This window comes from Zingiber officinale, chromosome 9B (genome assembly GCF_018446385.1).
Source record: "Zingiber officinale cultivar Zhangliang chromosome 9B, Zo_v1.1, whole genome shotgun sequence".
Lineage (NCBI taxonomy): Eukaryota > Viridiplantae > Streptophyta > Magnoliopsida > Zingiberales > Zingiberaceae > Zingiber > Zingiber officinale.
In genome coordinates, this window is record NC_056003.1 from 55,836,479 (window position 1) to 55,861,473 (window position 24,995).

A 24,995-nucleotide genomic window follows, 5' to 3' on the forward strand; every position below is an offset into this window, starting at 1 on the left:
ATTGATCGAAATAAAATTTTCCTATTGTAACATGAGTACAATTAGTGTTTAGGGACGGACTGATGGAGATAGTAAGGGTGCGTGAATCAGCTCTTTACTATATGAGTGCTATTAGTGTCAATATGAATCGAAATATTCATATTGTAATGATTATAAATTCATAATTATTATAATAATATCAAAAATAAAAAATAATTTTGAAAATAAAAATATACTGATAGGATGAAATATTATTTTAATAGCAAATGGAAAAAAAAAAAAAAAAAATCCTCCCTTATGATTTTTGCCATATTTGCCTCAAACTGAACCAAAACCAAAGTAAACTAGAAGTTTCACCTAACGAGGTGGTCAAGTATTTAACGGCAAGAGGACAAAATAGTGCTGAGTGTGACAGAGGGCGTTGGGTGGGGAAAGGGGAGAGGGAGTTCCAGATCGCTGATTCCTCGAGGAAGAAGAAGAAGAAGAAGAAGAAGAAGAGAAGAGAAGAGAACAGAGGAGGAGAAGAGGCATTACCCATGCACGCAACCACTTCCATGTCCTCTTCAAGACGCCAGCTGCCGCTTTACTGACTTCGTTGCGATCTCGCTTGCCATATATCGGAAAGTGAGTAGCTTTGTTTCTTCCCTCCTCTTGCGTTTTCATTGGAGCGAGGAGGAGCACCAGGGAGGCCGAGAGGAGGGCAGGAGAGGCTTGAATCCTTAGTTAGGGTTTGATTGTGGAGACTGACAGGTATTCTCTTCGTCTTTCTTGGTTTTAGGTTTCTGTTGGCGGAAAGTTCCTCTTTTTGTTCGAGATTGGTAGTGACAGTCGGGTTTGGATTTGACTGGTCTCTTAGAGTTCCTTTCCACTGGAAAGATCGCTTTTTGAATCGAGTTTACTAGAAAGAACGTCGTGTTGATTTTGAGACTAGATTGAATTGTTAATTGAGCTGTTCTACTATTGTCAACAGCTAGACGAGCCTTGTTCTTGAATTATTTTTATGAGATGGTGGCTTTTTGATTCTTCCGGTTCAAACTCCAGTGTGCGCGCTTCGTTCTCTGGCGTTCAACTTATTTATTGTTTAACGATAAGGTGCTGAGATTTTGGTTCCCTTCATCTTCATGAGCAGTCTGAGAAGTTCTAGCTTTATATTAGTCTCTTTCTGATGGATTACTACTTTTGGACTTTTTTTAGTGCGATGAGGATGGCTGCGAATCACAGCGTCAGTTTTCCTTACGGCGTTTTCCCGCAGTCCTTTTGCAATCAGCACGTCGTTTCTTTTCAACCAGGGGCTGTAAACAGTGCATCCGGACCAGTCTCAGGTGACGTGGACGTTTTAGGTGCAGTTGATGGAACAACTGGGTTGATGAAGATAGGGAACTCTAGCATGTTGAACACTATTTCTTCCGTGATGTCGACTAGTAATTCTCCTGGAACTGTCCTTGATCCGACGCAGGGTCTTCAGCTTCGTGCAAAATTTTCTGTCACTTGGTCCTTTGAAGAGCTGCAAGTGCTGAAGCAAAGCATCATCAGGTGAGGAATAACTTGCAATTTTCTCTGTATATGCGATGGGAAATTGCCTTGGATGTGATTTAGATGTATAAATATATTGGTCGGTCTCTTTCCTACTTTAGCTTTTGCAATTGGTGGTTATTCAGTCAACTTTAACATGATTTTATATAGAAAAAGGCTAGTTAATCAACTTCAGTATGGTACTAGAACAAGAGGTTATTTTCTTAATCTTGCTTCTGACAAGTTATGTCATCATTTCATTGTTGGGTTTGGGCCACTTAACTGAAGTATACACTCACACTCGAGGAGAAGTATACTAAATTGGTTCTTAATATGTCTAGCTTTAGGATAAATAGTTGGCCAATCAACTTTATTTCTTCTATTGGAGAAAAGGTGTCTTGTACCCTCCAATAGATAGTACATATGACATTTAATTGCACACACAATTTCAAAAAACAGCCAGTCTCGATCTGAATTGAATGAGTCAGGTCTACTTCTTGATTTATCAGGTGATTCAGGCCTATGATTGCACCCCGAGATGCAATGTATACAAAGAGAAGAGACAGCTAAATGTATGAGACACTGCTGAAACCTGATAAATTTGACAAAAATATGACATAAAAGAGAGATGAACCATTCCAAGATCTTACTCAATTCTACTCAGGAAGGTAGAGCTCATCTAATAACAGGAATGATGATTGTAGGGGAAAAAAATGAGTGAAAAACTAAAACAAGAAGAAAGAAGCATACTAGGAAGATTAGATCTTGTAGGCTTAGAGGAGCTTCTCTTTGCTGTTGCTGCAAAGCCTCAATAAAGGAACAAGAAACTAATAATAGGATAAAGGAATACAACGGAATAGTGGATGGGCATTGTGGGGTAGCAAAGTTGTCTTCAAGTCATACTAGTGTGGTGGGACTGTGTGCTAGAAATACATGAACAACTGATTTTAGGGCAAAAGTGTGTGTAATTAAGTTTTCAAAATATATCAGACTTTAATATAGAATCAAAATGTTATGAATTATAATATATTATCTATTGCTAATCAGACTTTATTATTGTTTACTGTATGATTTTTTTTTGTCTAACAATAAGATAATTTAAATACTATAACACTGCCTTTCTTTTTAATTGAAACCTATTGTTATGCATTAAAATTTTATATCAATGAGATGAGTTAAATACTACAGTTTACTTTATTAATATAATGCTCCTTTTATTGATTTGATATTATTTTTTTTTATTGTTTCACACTCTAAAGCTATTGATTAAATAGTAATCATGTTATTAAATTTAAATGATACAATTTAATAATTGTATATGATTTAACTGAGCTTAATAGAAATCTTAATGTTTTTGAACTTTTTTTAATTACTTACATTGAATAATTTTAATTAATATTTCTATTTCTTAAAAATATTTATTTTCTGCAAATTCCAATTCATCTATCATATTTGTGCAACCAATAATTTGAGTTTTTAGCTATACAAAATTGATACCGTAGAATTTTAGTCAAGGCATGAACTATGGAAGGGCACTACTCTAAATAGTAAGTCTTGTGTTGATTTATCACAGTTTAACATATTTTTTAATCGATTATCCTTTTATTGATTCAATATATCACACCTTCTAGTTATTTTATTTTATTTTTTTCCCTTTTTTTCAACTCATTTAGTTGCAACATCATTTACTGATTAGCAGAACATTTTTTGTTTATTTAAATTGAGCTATCATTTATTTAGCTACCAGTCGTGAACAACTTCAGATATTATTGACCTATCTTATTTTCCATTTATCAAATTTTTGAAACACTTAATTAGTGTAAATTTGTAATTTAGTTGCATTTCTTTTTTCTACTCGAACATTACAATCCTTCGCTTCTTTCTTAGTACGACATTACTTGTTTTCCTTGTCAATATTTTTGTCTTTTGTTGTGCCAGATATGCTAGTGAACCTAATATCATGAAGTATGTCAAGATAGCAGCTAGGCTCCCTGAGAAGACTGTGAGGGATGTTGCAATGAGGTGCCGATGGATGACTGTAAGTATTTTGTTTTGTATGCTGGAAGTATTATAGGAGAGTGTGCAACATGTTTCAATGATTCTATCATTAAGGTCCATTGTTTGCAGTGTGGATGTAGATGACTTATTAAATAGATTATCTGCTTCTCTCCCATATTTTCTTATTGGCCCGCTTAAAAAAACTCCAACTTTTGAGAAATGCATCATGGATGGACATATTTATCAATTACAAAGTTATTCACAAGCTTGTTCCATCCATTGCCACTAAACAGTTTTGAGAATGGTTCCTGATTTTGGAAGAACTGTTAAATGAGTTGTTTAGAAAGTAATTTCATGGTAAACATCATACTTAGGATATATCAGTGCCATCAACTGCTGAAATGTTATAAATAATGACCATACCATATTAAAAGAAATGTAGAATTGTCCTAACAAGATCCTGCCTTACTGACTACAGCCAAATCTCACCCGAAGTTGTAATACAGAGCAAGCACATTCACGTTTAAACCTATATATTATAGGTACATACTCAGACTAATTCACTTTTTCATGTTATGCTTGTCTTCGATGTATTCTTGATTCCATTTTGTCTAACTACGTTAAGTGTTAAAGAGCTCTATTGCTGCACCTTCTATCTTCAATAATATATAGTGCTTTTTCAGACCAGTAAAGATATTTGTGTTCTAATTTTTTTTTCAATTGTCTAAATTTCTCTGGGTAGATTTTATTTGCATGCCAAACATGTAGCATTGGTGATAACTTTTGATGAAAATGCAGAAGAAAGAGATTGGTAAACGGCGTAAACCTGAGGATTGTTTGATTGGGAAGAAGACAAAAGACAGGAAGGTAGCCTTTTGCTGTCCTGACATCATTTTCTGGATTCTCCATTATCTAGCGTAGTTATCATAGCTCTATAGGTTGAGCATGCTATCCTCTAAAATGCCTTTTTCCTTTATTTTTTCATTTTTCACTAAGCTAAAATAATTTATTGAAGTCAATTACGATATAGTAGTCAATGAAGAAAAGGTAAGCACGAATCTTCTAGATTGAACGTGTCATTTCTTCTTTGGCTGAAGGGGTAACTCACAAATGTTTTATTTTGTGATTTGATTATTCATCAAATTTACATTGTTTTTAGGACAAGTTGATCAACTCATCCTCAGTGGCTTTTCTGCACCAAAACCCATCAGAGAATGTGACTGCCTATTCTTCTATGCGGCATGATGGGAACAACAATACCCCATTTCTATGTGGAGGTTGGTTAGTGCTATTTGTTTCTGTTGACTCAGTTGATTTAGATTAACTTCATTGGTAAATTAAATCACTTGTTTGTGGTTCATATATGTAAATAGTTCTTATAGCCCCTGAAAAATATAGTGTTGAATTCCTTCTTTAAGCAGAGGGAGTTCAATTTAGTCATAGGATTCTTATTTTTTTTTCATAAAGTTCGCTCTCAACTTATGCTTTAATTTCGATTTATGCTTGGTGATCTCCTGATCTCCCTCCAAAAGAACTTATGCTTCATGATCAGCTGCAAATATTTCTTTTTTTCCTAGGACAAATCATGATTGTATTTGAATGAGGATAAACATTTTCCCCCCATCATGTTATAGGATTTGGAGCCTGTTGGGTTGACAGATTTGAATAATAATGTGGTTTATGAGTTATAAGACCTCACTATTATAAGTCTTCATTGAAATTAACGCATGTGTACCTGCATTTACCTCCCTCCATATCCATGGGGCCGGCACTAAGGGTCGTTAAGGTAGAGGATCTACTTTTCATTGAAATTAACCTATAACAAAATAGTATTTTAATGATGAATAGTGAATATAGGTATGCCTTGACACTTTGATATGTGGGTGCCCAAGAATCAAGTTTCAAGTAAAGCATCTTTGCAAATAGGATAAATTGTCTTTTTCCATCACATGCATTATCATTGCCTTTGCATTGGTCCGCCTTTCTAGACTTGAGACCTATCTCAATTTTCCTTTTCTGATCAATCAGTTTTAAATGCAAAAAAGGTTGCTGAACCTCACTTCTATATTTGCTGAATCCATGAAGCCTCTACTTTCTTGTTGATATGGTAAGCATGAAGCAAAATTATGTAGAATCTGGAAACAATGCTTTCAAGTGGTCAAGTTCAACCAACTTATTTTAATGTGTTTGACAGAGTTTAAGCTGGGCTTGACTTGACATAGTGTACATAGAGCTCATGAACCTTGTTGACTTGATAAAGTCGAGTTCATTTGTGCTTAATGCATAGAATGAGTTTTGAAGCTTTTGAGGAGCTTGGAGGACACTTGAGGCGAGGAACATTGAGCGGTTGAGGATGTGATCATGAGATTGTGGGTTTCATGGTATTAGGTGGACTCAAAAGGCAAAGAGGATTGATTCACATGGAGTAAGCTTGGGATCTTGGTGCATCCAATGGATCGGAGGCCTGATGCAAGGTGGACTCTATGGTAGTTCAAAATGAGGTAGACTTAGAGTCTAGAGATGAGGATGATCGGATGATATGGAGCAAGTTTAGAGAGCTTGATATATTTGATGGATTGGAGGCCTGAAGAGGTGGACTTTATGCCCCTGTCTATCCCAACAGACGGATGGAAGAAAGGATGAATTGCATGAGAGTGGAGATAGTTTCCTTCGTTTACTAGGAATATTAAAGAAAGAACGGGTTCTAATCCATATGTATATGCTTTATCTAGTATTTTTGACTCAACCTTTTTTAATGACTTTATCCTGACATTTAGTCAAGCAGTTTATTCTGTTAAATTGCTATATACGACTGCTTTAAATTGTTGCGTATGACTATCTTATCTTCAATGATTGATTATTTCGTCTAATTATATATTTTTCTTCTTGTATTATTTGTTTTGTCAGCCACCTGTTTGATTGATAGCAGAACTGGTCATCTTCTGGATGAAAATGTAAAAATTTTTCAACAGATTGCTGTTAATCTCGATTACAATGAGGTAGGTATTATAGATGTTCATTCCCACAAAAAATGAGGTACTGATTGTGTTTCCTAAATTTATTTTGTTTTCAGGAAGAGATTAAAGAATATCTGTATTACCTTCGATGACTTTTAGTAGTACTTTAGTAATTGTGGAGAATTTAAAATAAATTGCAACATAAAAACATAAAACCATAGAATTAATTGAAATATGATCTTGGACTCTGGAATCCAGTATATATTATTTTTAATCAAAGAAAATTCTTCATGGGTTTTGTAATACTATAAATTGTTAATTGTGTAGGGGAATACCCGATATGGTGCGTGCTAAAACACGTTTCGTAAACATGCGCAACGGAAATAAAAACGTAATAATTCCTAATTATTACATCACACAAATCACATGCATGCAAGGATACAACACAACTAGACATGATCACATAATTAAAAATATTTACGGAAAGTAATTTATGCTAAACGTACCTTGAAGGTTCGTTAACGAACATTATAGAGAACGTTTGCCAGCCTCGCAAGGCAAGCCTCTTTCGGAATCAACAAGCAAGTGGCTGATCGATAAGGAGTGGAATTGGAATCAACCAAGCAACACTTGGAAGTCTATTCGTATCCACGCTGAGTAATCTTCGAGACGACTTCGGAAGGCACGAGTCGTCCTTGCTAAAGGTACTAGCCATGCGTGCAAGGACGGAGTTTGGTCCCTAGCGGTGTACGCAACCATAGGACACCAAACAGTGAGAAAATGCAAAGAAGTGGCCTGCTGTCCAGCTGAAAAAGGGGGCTGTTCGCCGCCTTTTCTTTGCTGTGTGGTGTCTGTAATTAACTCCCAAAGAGGTATGAAGTACCCCGAGACGTCAAGAGTCCGATAGCAATGTTTGCTTGCCGAAATGGATGTCGGAGGAGACCGGAAGAGGGCTGCGGTGCCGGCGGACAGATTCTATCCGCTGGTTCTCTTTGCTTGGAACAGTGGTGGCCGACCGGAGCTATTGCTCTGGGGACTCTTGCTGGCCGGCGGGGAGGTATTGGCCTGAGGGGAGGTGGCCGACGACAGGCTTAAGCGGCGACAAACGTGAATGGCAGAGAAAGAAAAAGGAGTACATAAGTTTTTCTTTCGTGAGCAGTAGAGTAAATAAGAAGGTGAGAGAATAAGAATAAGGAAAATTTAATTCTATAATTAAATTTAATTTCATAATTAAATTTATTTTCTTTTAAACCCATATCTTATAACAATCTCGTATCGGATTTGGATCAATCCAAACCCATATCCACTAACCTGCAATCCATACCATTAGCGATTGATTATAGAATGATTATGAGTGACTCAATTTCTCTCGATCTGAGAATTCAATTCTCAAACTCGTTTTAATTCTCTAAGATAAACTCATAGTGGATGTGACCCGTATAGGTTCATGGTTATGTTGGCCATTCATAATTAATGATTGATTATAGAATGATTATGAGTGACATCTAATAGTACATCATGACCCTAATTGACTGAAAAATCATCGGTTGATTCCAGAACCACTTCTGAACCTTTCAGTAGTTAAAATGAGTCTTGCCTCATTCCTTTTACTTGTCTTATACCCACTTGGTTCAGGACATGGTCTATGTGTCATTCCCCATTAGGCTGACTAGGCTGACTAAGTCACACCTAGCTTAAATAATACTTCATTGTCCTACAGATTTAGATTACTCGTGCATGTGTCCAAGAATATAATACTTTAAACATGTAATGTTTTGGTTAAAGACTTTGAATAACAATTTTGACAAGTGGTCGTAGGGTATATATATCCTTTTACAAGGAGTAGTGAATCCTTTTTTGGTTATTCAAATACCTTCGGATACTTTGACTTATACCCAATTATGTCGGGTCCACACCTTCATGGAGATGCTTGCTTAATATGTCAAAGTATAAGTTTCCATGACCAAGATAACTTGAATATCTCAAGTCGAAGGAAACTTGCACTCGAGCTGCAATAAGAGCTTTATTGACATATCCATATATGTAGAGAACCATATGAAGTCATAGCAGGTTACTCCAATCAACTAATTACCATAGCTAGCATTCACGTTTAACTCTCGACATCCCAATGTCTCCAGCCAGTGAGGAAGCTGCTTGGTTAGACTAAGTAGTATAACCCGTACTAGTCTCACAGAATCGATGATGTTCAAACTTATCAATTTATTGACTAGGGACTATTTCAATACATTTATAATTGCACATGTAGAGATGCTCACAAGTGATCCAATCATAAGTTCTCTCATACTATGAATCATATTACGGGGGCATTCAGTAAGTGAGTTTAAGATCCAATCAAACACATATAGAATGTGCACTCATGTAGTGAATCTTTATTTATCCAATAAATAGGTACACACTTTAAGGCGATTGTCATAGGACACCTCTCAAACATAACAAATTGAAGGTAAAATATGTGAATTAAAATTCGGTGCAATTCCAATTCAATAGAGAGACCAAACTCTTATCTTTTACATAATATATTTAATTTCCATGCCATCAGATATATTAGACTAAAGGTTGGGAGATGTTATTTGCTAATTCTACCTGGAAGAATTGAAATTAGTCTATGGTACAAAATGCAAATGATACAACCTTATTCTTTGAGTTAATATAGAGTAGTTCCTACCTAACAAGTGCCTTAGAGTTGTGGGATTAGCCTATCTCTAATGGTCAGTTTACTTGGGAGAGCGGAAAGAAAAACTAAAGAAAAGTTTCCGCAGTGGAAAAGCTTCCGTCGTTTATTTCATTAAAATTTTCAGACGGAAGAGAAACGCAATCCATTAATGGATAATTTTGGAGCTAAAATCGATCAACTCAAAATTGGACAGAAAGCAGCGGATGAAAAAAAAAATGACGCAGGTACCCCTTTTCATTCACAAAATTACACCATATCAAAAAAAAAAAAATGACGCATGTACCATTTTTAACTCACAAAATTACACCATGTACTCAAAAAATAACGCATGTACCCTTTTTTATTTACAAAATTACGTCGCATGTATCCACCTTCCTTTATTAAGATAAATAAGCATGCAAAGGAAGAGATTTCTTCATCCTTTCTCTTCTCTTCTTTCGAGGATAATTTTCCACCATAGATTTCTTTCTCTTCCTCATTCGCGCTTTAGAGTAAACATAGCATAATATATGGGAATTGTAAAACTCAGCTAGTCTTTGTTGTGTGTCTAGACCAAAGAGGTATAGATTTAATAGTGAGAATATAGCAAGAGATACATATATTTCATTACCTCAAAAAATAAAATTTTCAGCAATATTCAACAAGTCCAGGCTATCATTCTTTATCTCAACCAATACTGTGTTTCTCATTTTATTACCTGTCAGAACATCCATTCTGCATTTGATGTGCCATTATTGCTTCACATCACCATACATCTACATGGAGTGTTCATACATTTGATCTGTGTACATGAAGAATGCATGAATAAGGAAACTGCATAGCATTCATCACCTTTTCACTATGTGATGTTGTAAAGATCATCCAATCATTTGCAATATATTTGTATTTGTCTAGAATTTAATTCACTATTATCAAATTATGGAGCTACTTCAACAGATAGCTTGCCTAATATTATTAGGTCATGTAATTTTTTTTGTTCTTGTTACGTTTGTGTAAATTATAGACAAATTTGTGTGTTATTTACCAGCTGTTTTTGTGTCTGCAGATACAAAAGAATATCGATTTGTTTTGTTGCTCAAAACAGAACATAACTACCATCTTGAATAGGTATTTTACAGTTGAAGAAGTCATAGAATGATCCATGTAATAGTAATTTATACATGGTATTTTTTTTATATCTTAAGCTTGACGAATCCTGTTTTCCACAGCATGAGCGGAATGACTGGTATTATGAGTCAGATGCCTCCACTACCCATGGATATCAATGACAATCTTATGTCTATATTACATTGTACTGCTCATGTAAGTATCTAGTATTATCTTTTTCATTCCACTCTCTTTGGTTTATTGCTGATTTTACTTGTTAGATAAAAGTAGTCCCAAAGTCCGAAAGTTTTCTTGTTCTTGCTTTTTCAGCTCAACATTTATTGCATATTTTTAGTTTAGTCAAGGTAGCAATGGAAATATAATAAGACTAGAAAATAAGGGGTTTGCCCCTCCCTAGACCCCTCCCCCTCTCCAAAGGTTATGCCACACACATCGGTTTGGACACACATGGCTTGTGTGAGCTCTCTTGAACTTGCTCTTGGTTAGATCTGTGGGGTTGGTCAAACTGTCTACACCTAATGGCTTTGGTTTTATTCCCATTTCCTTGCAGAAATAGTTTGGACTAGTAGTTCTTTCTTGATTTGGCTACCTTCCTCATGAAGGTATAACGACAAAAACTATTGCTTGCCGAAGGGGATTGGAACTCACTTTGCGCCATTACTTGTAAAAGGATTAGATTTAGAAGTTGTGTTTCTTAGGATCCGCTGCATCTGAACCCACTACCCCACTTTGTTCATATAGTCACTTAGGATTTTTTATACTAATTCTTTTAAACGAAACATTCTTAAATTTACTTAAGGAAACATCGTAAAAGAACAACAAAAGGGTTAGAGTGTATGTTTAAATCTAACATTTTAAGCAATGAAATTCTTGTATATGAGTTGAGCTATATCATTATAAGTTATAATGATACATTAGATCAACTTGCAACATCCACTATTGATATGATTTTGGAAATATATCTCATTTTATTTTTTTTAGATATATTTGGTAATCTCTTCAAGAGACTCAATGTGGTCCGACCTTTCTCCGGGACCCCGTATTGACGGAAGCTTTGTGCACTGGACTACCATTTTTTTATTTGGTAGTTATTTCAAATTAGGAGAAAGAATTTTTAGGGTATTTGAATTATTTTTTAAATTTAGTTGAATTTTATATTTCTAAATCATAGTTAAATTTTTTTTTAAGGTAACGAGTACTATTAATTAAGTGGTATTTCCTTTGTTTGTTTAATTTTATTTTCCAAATTTAGCTAGGTTGGAAGATTTAAAAAGTCCCTTTCTAATTTATTTAGATTCCTTAATATTTTCTTCGATAATTTTATCATTTTAGAAGTTTGATGCTTCATGTTCGTCTATTTCCACAACCTAATGTTGTGTCAATTGGTCTCAAAGCATGTTGTTATTGTATTAATCATGATTTAAAATCTTGACCCAGTTTTATTTTATAATCGAAATGATACGCCATGCGCAGTCTTAGAGAAGGATTCATTGTACGCAACCTTACATTGCTTTTTGCAACAGACTGTTTCTAGGATTTGAACCCGTGATCTTTAGGTCACAAAACAACAACTTAACCGTTGCGCCAAGGCTCCTCTTCATTTTTAAATATAAAATATATTAATTAAAAATGAGAAGTCTAAATATTAAAAAAAAAACAAAGATAATAAAATATTTTTTTTTAAAAAAAGAAAAATATGGGATCGCAATGCCTTCGTATGGTAAATAAATAAATAAAAATTATTATTATATATATATAGATAGAGAGAGAGAGAGAGGAATGTTCTTCTACTTATCTTATGGTACACACCGCGTGTGCATTATGTGTATTTTTTTTCACTTTCTTTAGTCTAATTACTATACCCTAAACCCTAAGCTTAAAAAAAAAAATACACATGCTGCGGACGGGTGTGCACCATAAGGTAAGTAGGGTAACATTCTTTTGTATATATATTAGATTAATGGGATAATTTTATTAGAGTTAGATTAAATCTGTTTAGATTATATATTTATAGGTAAAAGTTGATTGAAGTTATTAACCTAAGTTTAATTATTAATCCAAGTTTTCTGCATCACACCCTTGTGCCTGCGGGTATCCCCATCGCGGCTCGAAGTTATACCCGAGGGTGGCCCGAGGTGCCTGGCGGCAAGAGGAATGACGACTTTCATCTTACATGGAATGAAATTTTAAACCATGGTACCGATATAACATCTTTCCCAGTTGGTGTTCCTGTAACCTGCACATGGGAAATCAAACATGGTCACCCTCACTTTGTGCATGCCTTTCAAACCCATGCTCCACCATCTGACCTCGGCATTCACCACCATTGTTATCTCTTCCACTAGCTCCAAATTGACATTGTCCTTTGATGCCAACAATCTCCACCCCCATGCCTCCAAGTCGTTGATTATGACGTTCAACACTCCTCCATCAAATGCCAGATGTTCTTTGACATTTGCAGTTCTTCCGAGAGGACACCTTCACTGACACCTTTGCTCTGCGGCTAGCAACCTCCTACATGCTTGGCTGCTTATTGAATCACCCCAACACCATTGTTAGTGGCCTCCCTTGTGACCACGATCAAGTTACAATATAGAATCAATATCAGGCTCAAACCAAGCCTATTCCATGATTCACCTATAGTTGATATTTGTCATTTTAGTCTAATAAGTTCTACAAATTACAGTCTAGTCCTGTAAAACATCTTGGGTATGTTAGTGCAATCATACCTCAAGTGGTCAAATTCAATCAAAATATTTAGATGTCTTGCAAAGGGATCGAATTAGGTTTGTGTTGTTACTCATGCGTGTGCATCAAGTTTGCAACGGCTTAGTAGATTGCATATAAGACATTGATAAGGATAGTATGGAACATCTGATGGACCAAAAGTGTTGGAGGAGATACCTTTGGGCTTTGGAAGTCCTAGAATCTCTTCTTGGCTTTTGGGTATATCTTGGAGGCTACAGGTGCAACCTTTAGACATGTAGAAATTCTGAGAGTGTGACTCTGGGGTAGGTCGTGAATGTTGGGGTTGCAAGGTTGCAAACATAGTCCCACATTGAAAACACATGGGAAAGATCATGAGTTTATAAGAGAAAGATATCTCCATTTGGAATGAGGTCTTTTGGGGAGAGCTCAAAAGCAAAAACCATGAGGGTTTAGGTCCACAGTGGACAATATCATGCAATTATGGAGATATCTAAATTCTTTTTGATCCTACAATTGACATCAGAGCCTGGACTGCCAGAAGGTTTAACCCCCGACTGTGCATAAGAGCTATGATCTGATTGAGCCATGTGAGTACAATATTGACCTCGAACAAAGAAAGTGAGGGCTCCTATGTTCAGATCAAGATGATCAGACACCAGGCAGTAAGTCCTAGTTGCGGCTAGGCAAGGAAGTCCTAGTAGGTCGGGTGGACCGAGGGGTAGGAAGACCTGGTGGGTCGAGGATCGGACGTGGGAAGCCTGTGGTCCTTTGTTTGAGGGGAGGATAAGATCATGGGTTTATAAGAGAAAGATATCTCCATTTGGAATGAGGCCTTTTGGGGAGAGCCCAAGAGCAAAATCATGAGGGCTTAGGCCCAAAGTGGACAATATCATGCAATTATGGAGATATTTAAATTCTTTTCGAACCTACAGTGAATATATGAAGTCTTGGGCAGACTAGTAAAGACTAAAACACTGAGAGATGAGAGATGTGTGACTTGTAATGTTTTTTGGGCAATTGTAAGTGATAGTTATAGAGAGCTTTCAACTAGGAATAAGGATTCTTGGTTGTTGTCACGCCCCGGGGAAGTCCTAGTCCGAAGAAATTTCGACAGCACCTCCCATGTACGGGTGACAATCTGAAACATTTCTACAGACACAGTATACATCAGCCACAGGCGACTGGAACATACACACAACCACGCAGTTTATATGCAGCCTACTCGACTGATACAAAAACCAAACACAGCGGAATACAGTAGAAAACCAAATACAAACCAAAATACAAGACTGCTAGCCGGCTAGGCTTACACAACCAACAAACAATACAAAATACCACGTAACAACAACAACACTCCAGAAACAAAACTGGAGCACAAAGATAAATACACTAACACATAAAACAAATAAAATATATAAAGGGAAACTGTAAGTCTTCTGATGTGATGTGGGAACCGGCAGACAGGATACTCCAAGCGACTCCATAAACAACCTGGTACCTGAAAAAGATAGTGTCCACGGGGTGAGTTCAACAACTCAACAGATACTAGTTGACATGTATAGTAAGCTATAACAGACAGTAATAACTATGGAGTACAGTCTCCTGGACAAAAACTGGAAATGCACAATAGAAAAAGGTTGAAGAGAACTGTACTCACCAGGGCCTCCTATCAGAATAATCAGGTCGTCACACCGAGAGTATTATAAATCCTGTATGCATCTCAAACATATGCATCCATCCAAATGCAGCATATAAATGCAACAAACACAATCAGTAAATGCATGATGCGATAATGGTCACCCACGCCGATCGACCATCTCACACACAATGGTGAGACCGAGTGGGTAGGGCTGTGACAATCGTGCACTCTGCCGTCACTGCTCCTGATGAGTGACCGAGTGGACGGGATGCTGTCGGAGTACACCTATCCTCCTACCCCAAATCATAAGTGGGGGAGCACAATGTTCTCATCTCCCGGTACACGATGACGGGGAGGAATCTCAGCCGGCTACCACGCTGCGTCACACTACCCATGAGCGGACCAACAGAGGCAAACAAAGTCCAACCGCCTGTCGACTACCACGCTGCTACACTAAACCAGCGGAGCTAAACAGAACAGAACTGTCTGTCGGTTACCACGCCGAGTCACCAGACCAATGGAGCCAAACAGCAGAACTGCCACACACTTGTCTGATATACCATTAACCCATGAGTAGTGGTGTGTGCAGATATATGTAACTGGCGACGTGCTCGACAATAATGGAGCAGACTATCGCACAGCATGCAATCATGCGAGATGATGCATGACACTAAGTATGGCAAAATCCTGAACAATATAAAAATGTCTACCATAGGACAATGAACCAAATCAAAGGTACACAGATCAGATAAGGTATAAAACCTAGATCCTGAACACAATAAATACATGGTTGTGTCACTACCCCAATAAGCATGTATAATCAGGTAGGTACTAACATGAAGTGCATAATAAGTAAACAAAACAAGCATGTAATAGGTATCGGGTAGTGACCAACCGAAGCAAAGACGAGCATAATCATTACTAAAGGTTATAACCTACTAAACATATCAACATGACATTATCAAAGATAAGTCAAGGTACCTACCTCAAATAGCAGGTCCAATCTAGTCAAATCTAACGTTGAGATACTTGTCTCGAACCAGAGTCATGTAATACATGATATACAGATTTAGCTAATTACATATAAATAAATTAGCTAAATCAAATCCTCGAGAAGCTAACATAAATCCAGATCCAATTATAAACCCTAATTGGATCATCTAACTCCTCAATGGACTTTAACTAATCCAAACGAATTAAAACTTGCAATAAGCATAATCCATCACAACAACTTAATCTAAACCAATTCATAAGAACTCACTCAAATCCAGGATGGTCGCTGATGGCTCACGGTCAAAGGGTTTCCCTGCCCAAAACAGAATGACCGGTGCTGTGGATCGCTAGTGAACAATGCTGGCTAAGCTACAAAGGCTAGTAAACAAACAACCACAACCTTCAACTATAAATTAAACTCGCATCACTACCAATCTGATATCATACTTCTTACCTCAACGCTAAGCCTCTCTGGTTGATCACAGCCAGATAGGGCAGCCGCCGTAAACCGCTGGATGGGAGTGGCGGTCGGATGAGGTTGTTGTCGTAAATCCGCACTACTGCTGTCATCCAAGTAAACACCCCAAATCCAGATTCACCGAACAGCCCCTCACTCACTGAAATCCTGCCCTGAACAGAACGGGAGAAGATCAGGAATCCAACCAAAGTATAGAATCAGATCCCAAATTTCATATTCACATACTCAAATCTGTCTTACCTAACCAGTGCCCCTCGTTCCCTCTCTGTCGGTGACTGATAGAAGAAGGAGCCGGTAGTGGAGAAAAGAACTAGGGCACAGCGTCAACGATCAGCGGATGGGGAAGAGGGCTCGACAGAATCCTGCGACCACAATGATCACAGACACAAGAAGCACCTCTGGCGATGAATGGCGGCAGTCGGGTGATGATGGTCGGCGATCGAGTAGCTCTGATTGCAAACGCCGAAACCAGACGCGAGAGCCAGTCGTGGGTCCACAGCGGTCGGCAGCGGTGCTAGGGCACAGGAATGCAAAGCAGTGGCCATCTGCCGGCACTAGAGCAGACGCAGAAGCGTCAGGACGGCGGTGGCGCGCGTGAGGAGCAAGGTGGCCGACGCTCATGTGGTGTGGTCGGAAAAGAAGGGAGATCGGCGCGCGGCTCGGCGAGGTGGCGGAGCAAGGTGGCGTCGTCGGGTGGAGGACGAAGAGCGCAGGAGGATTGAGGAGGAAAATCGGCAGAGGCATCTGCGGTTTGCGGCTCGGAGAGGAACGGTTAGGGCACGGTGTCGGGTTCGGTAGGGGGAGAAAGAGGGAAGCACGCGGAAGAAAAATAAGGGAAAAGAAAAATAAAAGAAAAATAAAAAAAATAGAACTTTTCCTCGTTTAAATGGGTAGCCTAAACAGGTTTTTCCGGACCTCATTTTTTTATCCCCGTAAATTCGTCCATACGAGCTCCGAAAAATTTCTAAAAATTCCGGAAAATTCCCTTATTGTTATTCGTCCATTTTCGGTATTTTACAGTTGTAGTCGGTTAACCAAACTTGATCCCAAAGTCGGGATTGTCGAGCACATTCAGTCGACTTGAGACTAGAATTTGAGTCAGATTGAAATAGCTTGCTTGTGAATAAAATGCTTTCTGTTGGGTTTGAGTTAACTGAATAAGGGGTCCAGTCAACTAAATAAGATTTGAGACGATTAGACCTTTGTTTAGTTAAATAAACTACTAATAAATTATGTTAATGATTCTTTTATATGAATTTGAGTTGACTAAAGATGATTTCACTTATTAGACAACTGCATAAAATCTCTGTATATAAGCATTAATTGCGTGTTTTCTCAATAACTTTGCATGAGAATCGTAGTTGAATTTTAGCCTTGTGTGATGGAACACATCTTCAACAAGCACAATAATATCTTCCTTGTTCTTAAAGTTTCAATCTTACAAGAAGATACTTGTTATATGAGGTTTCTTTGCTTTATCCAAGGAGATTTTCATAGTGGGATTGCCTATTTGATGTGGTACCCAGGAAATTTTCAGAGTGGTAGTCTGTAATTCAATTAATCTCGTCAGTTGGCAAGATACTCAAGATATGATACTCAACTTTGTTGTTGGTTGTATACTCTTTTCGTTATTTCTTAGTTCATATGTGATCTTCCAATTTATCTCCCTCTACATCATTGGGCATCGCAAAGTCATATTTCATGGTTAGCATTAAATTGAAATCAGTATGAAAAAAATCCCTCCATCTGGCACTTCTATTGAGAGAATTCTCCTTCAAATCTATATGGATGAAAGCTCGTTTTGACCATGATGCTCTAGACTCCATCTCCTTGTTTTTTCAATAGTTAAATCTTTCAAGTAACTAGACGCTTATACCACTTATTGAAACCCGATCAAGAGGGGGAAATGGTGACTAGAGATCATGCCTACAAATAAAAAATATTCTTTTCTCTTGCTGTAATCCCAACAAGGTCACAAAACAAATTAGCAACGGAAACACACCATAAAGTCAGACGATTTATTACATGGTTCGGCAGCCCCTAGGCTTTTATTCTATGGCATATGATCTTTTAGGTGGATCACATTCAGAATCCTTTCTATATTCAACCTCTTACAAAATCATTAATGATAGATTTGGGAGGCTTGCAACAGAGCTAGGATTTTGACATTAAGGCTCAACAATAGAATAACAACAACAAAGCTTTTCTCAAATAGAATTCTATTATTCGTGGCCTCTTGACCCCATTTTAAAGATCTCTCCACAAATTGCTTCATTGACATGATGTTACTGATATGACATCCATGACATCCATCAGTCAATTAATCCTAGCTCATTGACATCGTGACCATTTTCTCTCGATGACGGCTTTATCCAGGATTCACCAATCGACTATACCCATCAGTCGATTGGTCTTAATCGAATCCAGCAGCTCAGATCTTTTCCTTCATTTCCTTAATGACTGATCTATCCAAACTCGCATCAGTCAACTAATCATAGATAATAAGTTAACTAGTCCACTTGAAACCAAGATTCCAGTAAGTTCTAAGTCGACTACCCAGCTGAATTAGCCATCAATTAACTAACAATCGATTGAAGAATCAAGATCAACATACAAATTTTTTAGTCGATTGCCCTATTGACTCACTAATTGATTATGGTCCATCTAATGACCGAGTCCATCTAGGTTAAAAGCTACCCTCACTCAAGTGTATTTTCGCTCAACCCTCAGTTCACCAACAATTATCTTTCACCACTGATTGACTACGGTCCATCTAATGACCGAGTTCGCCTAGGTTAAAAACTACCATCACTCATGTATATTTTCTCTCAACCCCTAGTTCACTGGCAATTGTCTTTCTCCATGAGCCGTCGACTCCTTACCCATGTCATCCTTCTCACTCGGCTTACATTATGCGTCTCTAGCAATTTTCCATCAAGCTTCTCATTCCTCAGACGGAGCCCTCGCTTCCTTCTTATGTCATCCTTCTCTCTTCACTTGCGTAATATATGGTGTTCCTACCACACTTTTTTGATCTTCCATAGATCAGGTGCTCACGACCTTGACCAAGTCAAATCATCTCCATGTGTGTATACCTAAGTCGCTATACACTTGAATTCACAAAGCAAATACAGATGCAACGCTTAACTTAAATTCTTTGCCCAAATTTCAAAACTTGGTGTGAACATCAAAACTTGTGGTCACACTTGACCACTTGAGGATCGAAAATTTCAACAGGAAAGGTTTCCAAATTATTGATGATGCTTGGATCACAATGATGAACTGTGGCAGCTCACCATAGCTCGCTTCTGACTTATTTGACGCAGACAAGTTACTGAACCATATCCACCAAATGCACCCTAAAGCTGCCCACTACGTACCTATTCTCAATGATGCAAAGTTTGATTGGGTCTCTAGTATCCCCACTCATTAGAGTCGACTTCTTCTAGGAGAATGATGCAAATTTTAAATTAGACCTTATTTTAATTTTTTTGATTTATTGATGGTCTCTCTGAATTAGGAAAGAGTTTGAGTATTTAGATAACTTTTCTAGTTTGGTAGAATTTTATATTTTCAAATCGTAGTCACTTTATTTCTCAAAGTTATCAAGTTCTCTTAGACAAATGGATATTTGTCTTAATTTCACTTTCCAAGTTTAGTTGGGTTGGATCCCAGTGTTTGAAGTGTTGAGCCATGCCGCCCGTAACCACTGGAATTTACTGTTCCGGTGTGGAAGTGAAACCGACACCACACGCAAATAAATTTCGCGTGCGTCATCTACGTGTGATCAACGATCGCAAGATGCCTTCGTGCCACCGAAAGTGTCGCGGGACGCTTCTGATGGTGGATTGGACTAAAGTTGACAACTTGAAGTTGCATATGTATGAATTGTGAATTGTATTTACTAGAAAGGTTTAGCTACACATTACACAGACTAATTTAGAGATTCCTACCGACTTGACACAACTTTTATATTCTAAAAGATTTTAAAAGCACATATACCAATCCTTATAGCATGGTTAATAGTCATGGAGTATGTCGATTATGATTCATTACCAAAATCAAGGTTCATGTCATATCTTGATAAAGAAACATTGTTCTATTTTATTTTTCATTTGGAATTGAAATAAAATATAAAAAAGAATAATATAGTTTTCCAGTTTTTCTTTATTGTTGACTTCGAGTCTTAAAGCATTTTACATGGTTGAAGAGAAAAAGGAGATAGGTGGCTTTGACATGACAAGAGCTTTTCTTCTCAGCCATTACCGACTCTATTCCTCAATGTGATTTTGAGGTCATGGATTCGAATCGTGGAAATAGCCTCTTACAAAAATACAAGATAAGTATGCATACAATTGAACCAATATGGTCTTTTCCTGGGACCTGCATTGGCAGGAGCTTCGTGCACCGGATGCCCTTTTCATTGTCGACTCTATTCCTCAATTCCTCAATGTGAAGAAAGGCACGGTCTTCTCAATCATCATCAAGTGATTTCACCCTTGCTATCAGCTTTGAGTCCCTATACGATATGATTTCTTGTTCTATGTTAGGATTTTGAAATCCACCCTTCTCGACCATATTGGTATTCTTTTTTTTTTATTTCATTTGGAATTGAAATAAAATATAGAAAATGGCATTTAACCGCTGTCCACTCCGAGTCTTGAAACATCTGATGACTGAAGAGAAAAAGTGATAGATGACAATCAAGAGAGGAAGAACAAGATGGCTTTTATGGTACCGGACCTTTTTCTTCTTCCCATCCATTATTGACACTATTTCTCAATGCGACAAAAAGACTTTCACCCTTGCTATCATGATTTGAATATCTACATCACATGATTTCTTGTTCTACATAGTCATAACTTCGAGTTTGAACCCTTCTCGACCTCCACTTCTAAAATATTCATGATTTGATTTTGTTTACATTTGTCTGAATCCATAGGAAAGGAGGATTTTCAATGCGAGATATAAAAACATATCTCTTCGTAGCACTTGTGCTAAGTACTCTTTTAGCAGGCCTATTGATAGAGATTAATCGTTTATTCCCAGATGCCTTGTCATTCCCATTTTTTTTATTCTAGTTATTGATTATGTGAAGAAATAAATAAAATTAGAGATACAATTTTACATGACTCAAATTTCGAATTTCCTCCCTCCTTTTTCAGTTCTTTCATTTCAGTTCCTTAGCTTTAGGATAGGGAGAAAAGAAAAAAAGTGTATGGAACCTCAACAAAAATGTGATAAATCGAAGATCGAATTTGGGAGACCTAAAATTTAAATGTGGATCCAGTATAGGGAGGGTTCCGCGAGAAAGAAGATACTTATATTAAATAAGAATAATAATTTAGTGGATTTAGGATAGGAACAATTGATAGTTAGAAAGAAATTGTATTACTTAATTATTACTTCGTAAAATAAAATTATTATTTTATTACTCTATAAAATATAAAATGAAAATTTTTACTTAATTACAATTACATTAATATTAATTTTTAAATTTGAATAAATAAGAATTTAATGAGGTCTATCCCGTAGAGGTGCTCAAATTGGATTAGTGATCGATTTCTAGGTTTCATCGTAAACTTAATTGGTTACTTCCAATTACGTAAATCAATAGTTCAAACCGCACTCAAAGATAGGGCATTTCCTATTGATATAGGAACTTCTGTACCAGAAACAATGGTATCTCCAATTATAGCCCCTCTGGGATGTAAAATATATCTCTTCTCACCATCCCCATAGTGTATGAGACAAATGTATGCATTTCGAAATATAGTTATATGATTCAGAGTATCATTTCCTATTTGATCCCTTTGAATTCCATATTCGAAATTGTGATCGGATCTATTCATTAAAAAGAATCGATTAGATATATTTCTTAGAGAAATGATATTCATCTAGAATTTTCATCTAGAAAATTCATCTAGATAGACACATAAATGATGGGCCCACAAAAAGTGAAATGGTGGGTCCCATCATTTATGTGTCTATCTAGATGAATTTTCTAGATGAAAATTCTAGATGAGTATCACAACTCTATTTCTTATGTACCCATAGATTTGAATTAGATTTCGGATCAATCTATATTGATTGACCGCCTCCATTATGTTGTTGCTAGCAAATACCGGTGTTTTTCGTTTTGAATCTTCCAAATCATTCCCGCAGTAGATCCGGGCTGATTTTTTTCTGATCCTTCGATAAAAAGATTCATTCTCTTCGTAAAAAAGAGGAGGTAGAACCAATAAAGATTTCTTTTTCAATTCATCTCTGGAGTTGAATACCTGATTCAAGAATTTTTTTTTATCCAACTCGTAGGAATCAATAGAAAAGGCAAATCTCCTATGGTACACCAGATCCGGCTCGGTTATTGATAGAGTGAATAGATCTATCATTTCTTGAAATCTCTCTTCTGATTCAAAATCGTGGTGTAACGTGTATTCTCTTTTGTTCCAGTCATGGAATAGATGAAATAAATGTAGATACTTGTTTCGAATCATTATCTAAATGTAATTCCTAATCGTTCTTTATTTACTCTGAACTTATTTTATATTAATGAAAAATAGGAAATTCCTAATATAAAATTTTATAATTGCATTTTATTTAATTATAAAATAATAATTTATTTATAATATATACATATATATTTATATATTATAAATATATATTATATATGTAATAGTAATATATATTAATTAGTAATATATATTAATTCATAATATATGATATGAAATATGAAAATAAAATAAAGAAAATATTGAATTTTCTCTTGGGACTTGCATTTGATCCATATTTAATTGAATAGAATGGCAATGCCTCTTTTAAATTACAGTTAGTATATATTATGTTGTCTTTCATTCGAAGTATAGTATCTTGCAATATGCCCGGTGATGTCATGAGATTCTGATAGCTATCGGTCGGACCTTAGTCTTTTGGCCTTAATATATTGGACGAGCGAGGATTGGAGGATGCCCTCACCCAAGTGGTGTATTTGGTTTCATGTATCCCCTTGCTCCACGACAAGATGCCACTCTTGATATGTGAACTAGGTTTGTAACTCAACTACTTGTGCATGAAGTGAAGCTTAAAAGCTTTCTTTTACTTGGATGATTTGTCCTATATGATAAATTACAGGCAGAGTTAAGTAAAATCAGGTTGGTTGACAGTCGAGATCATTTTTTTTCCCCTGTCGCAAAGGTTTCTTCGCCGTCAAGACATTTTTTGGAGTTATGATGGAATCAAAAGATCAATGTAATTTGTATTTGCAGAGACAAAATGACTGGTAAATAGTAAAGTTCTATATAACTTCGCATGATTTTTTTTATCCTTTCCTTTTTTAACTGTTTGCTACTTTAGAACCTCATATCTGAAACTTACCGATTTTCATGGCTCTTGGTGGTTTGTCATGGCGAACCATCCAAAGTTGCTTTAGGCTATTAACACTAGGAGTTTAGATTTTTCTTCCCTATGTCTTCGCCACACTTGGTACTTCTCTCCTTATTTTTGGTTTTGTAAGGAACAGGGAACTATCGACAGCGGCTTAAAGGAAGAGCCAATGAGCTGGTAACCTGTGCGCAATTTTCTAATATCAAATGCAAGATAGCTGGTTGAAGTAGTCTCCTGAGTGTACATCCTCGCCAACGAGAATAAAGATTGCACGGTGGAGTCCTTGGTTTATCAAGAGCTAGGCAATAGGAACCTCTATATTGTCACCTAGAGATAGTCAGTGTAAATCAGAGCTTGTATGCACTTTGTCAATACACGACGGTAGGTTACTTAAGTTTTCATCTCCGAAAGGTCAGTATTTTGTATAAGTATCATTATTTATGGAGGATCTTCTGCCTAGTTGTATCGATCCAAGTGTATAGAAATGATATTTATCGCTAGATAATAAAGTTTTGCTCTGTGGGTTTCAGTTTTGCTAGGTCCAGTTTGTCAGTTTGTCATGTTTCCGCTTGGATGTAATCGTAAAGCTTACATTCTTAAGTGCTATGGATTTCGGTTTTGCTAAGTCCAGTTTGTCAGTTTGTCATGTTTGCGCTTGGATGTAATACTAAAGCTTACAGTGCTACTGAAGTTTCCTCCATAGTCACCGTTCATTGAATATGCATTCACTAATTTTGCAAGCAAGTCAAAGGTTACATTTTGGATGGAAGTCTGATATCGAAGAGTTACAACTTCAAGTTGTGCTTCCACTACGATTCATCATCAGTTGGCTTCTACTCTTGCTTATTGATCTTCCTCAATTGATGATGACTTAAGAAATGCATTGCCGATAGTTTACAAATTATTTGTATATCAAGGGGGGAAAGATTGACTTAATTTTGCTAGCATTTTATTTTATAAATTTAAGAATAGCTTGATCATGAATTGAATTTTGGATTTATGATCTTTGTTTTTCTTTTCTGTATTCTTTTTGTCATCATCACTTGTTAGCCGGGGCTCGTCTAACACTCCTGGGGGTCCCTTTTTTCTCATGGTCACAAGAAGAGGATGGAAGAGTCAAACCAAATTTGATGGAGGATTTGGGTGATCAATGAGATGCAATAAAAGCGCAAGGTTACACGAAAATATTCTTCCTTTTGATTTTGTTATGTGTGTTATTATACGACTTGGCTCTGTAGGAGTCTTTCCGGTACTATAATCCTATATTACCTTTTCATATGAGTATTTGCAAATCTTAAATGGGTATCCTAAATTCAATCTATCAAATTTGGGTCTTTGCATCTAAGTTCCTTGACCCAATTGATAAATTTTAAGTGTTTTCCCAAGGTTCATAAGTTGTTCACTCAAAGTTTGAGTTTTCAATTTTATTTTTTAATCCTAGAATTATTTTGTCCGCCTTGAATATTGTTAGACCTATTCCTAGGCATGCGTCTATCGTTCTTCTTAGATCCTAGGATTATCAATATCATGCATTACAATCCTAGA

General features: G+C 36.7%; 1 protein-coding gene across 5 annotated transcripts; it reads left to right on the forward strand.

Annotated features, from left to right (window-relative positions):
- Positions 1-387: 387 nt before the first annotated feature.
- Positions 388-23,988, forward strand: LOC122025708. Of its 5 annotated transcripts, none has more exons than XM_042584558.1 (11): positions 388-729; positions 950-1,071; positions 1,174-1,512; positions 3,430-3,529; positions 4,288-4,356; positions 4,649-4,766; positions 6,397-6,488; positions 10,187-10,248; positions 10,350-10,443; positions 23,262-23,346; positions 23,587-23,988. In XM_042584558.1, exons 2-10 carry the CDS (start codon positions 980-982, stop codon positions 23,295-23,297), a joined length of 1,002 nt encoding a protein of 333 aa, XP_042440492.1. In that variant the 5' UTR covers positions 388-729; positions 950-979; the 3' UTR covers positions 23,298-23,346; positions 23,587-23,988. The 5 variants fall into 5 exon arrangements, with proteins under 5 accessions (XP_042440492.1, XP_042440488.1, XP_042440489.1 ...); XM_042584554.1 differs by lacking the exon at positions 23,587-23,988 and adding an exon at positions 22,993-23,113 and having other exon boundaries at positions 23,199-23,329; XM_042584555.1 differs by lacking the exon at positions 23,262-23,346 and having other exon boundaries at positions 23,581-23,988.
- The last annotated feature ends 1,007 nt before the right edge of the window (positions 23,989-24,995 follow it).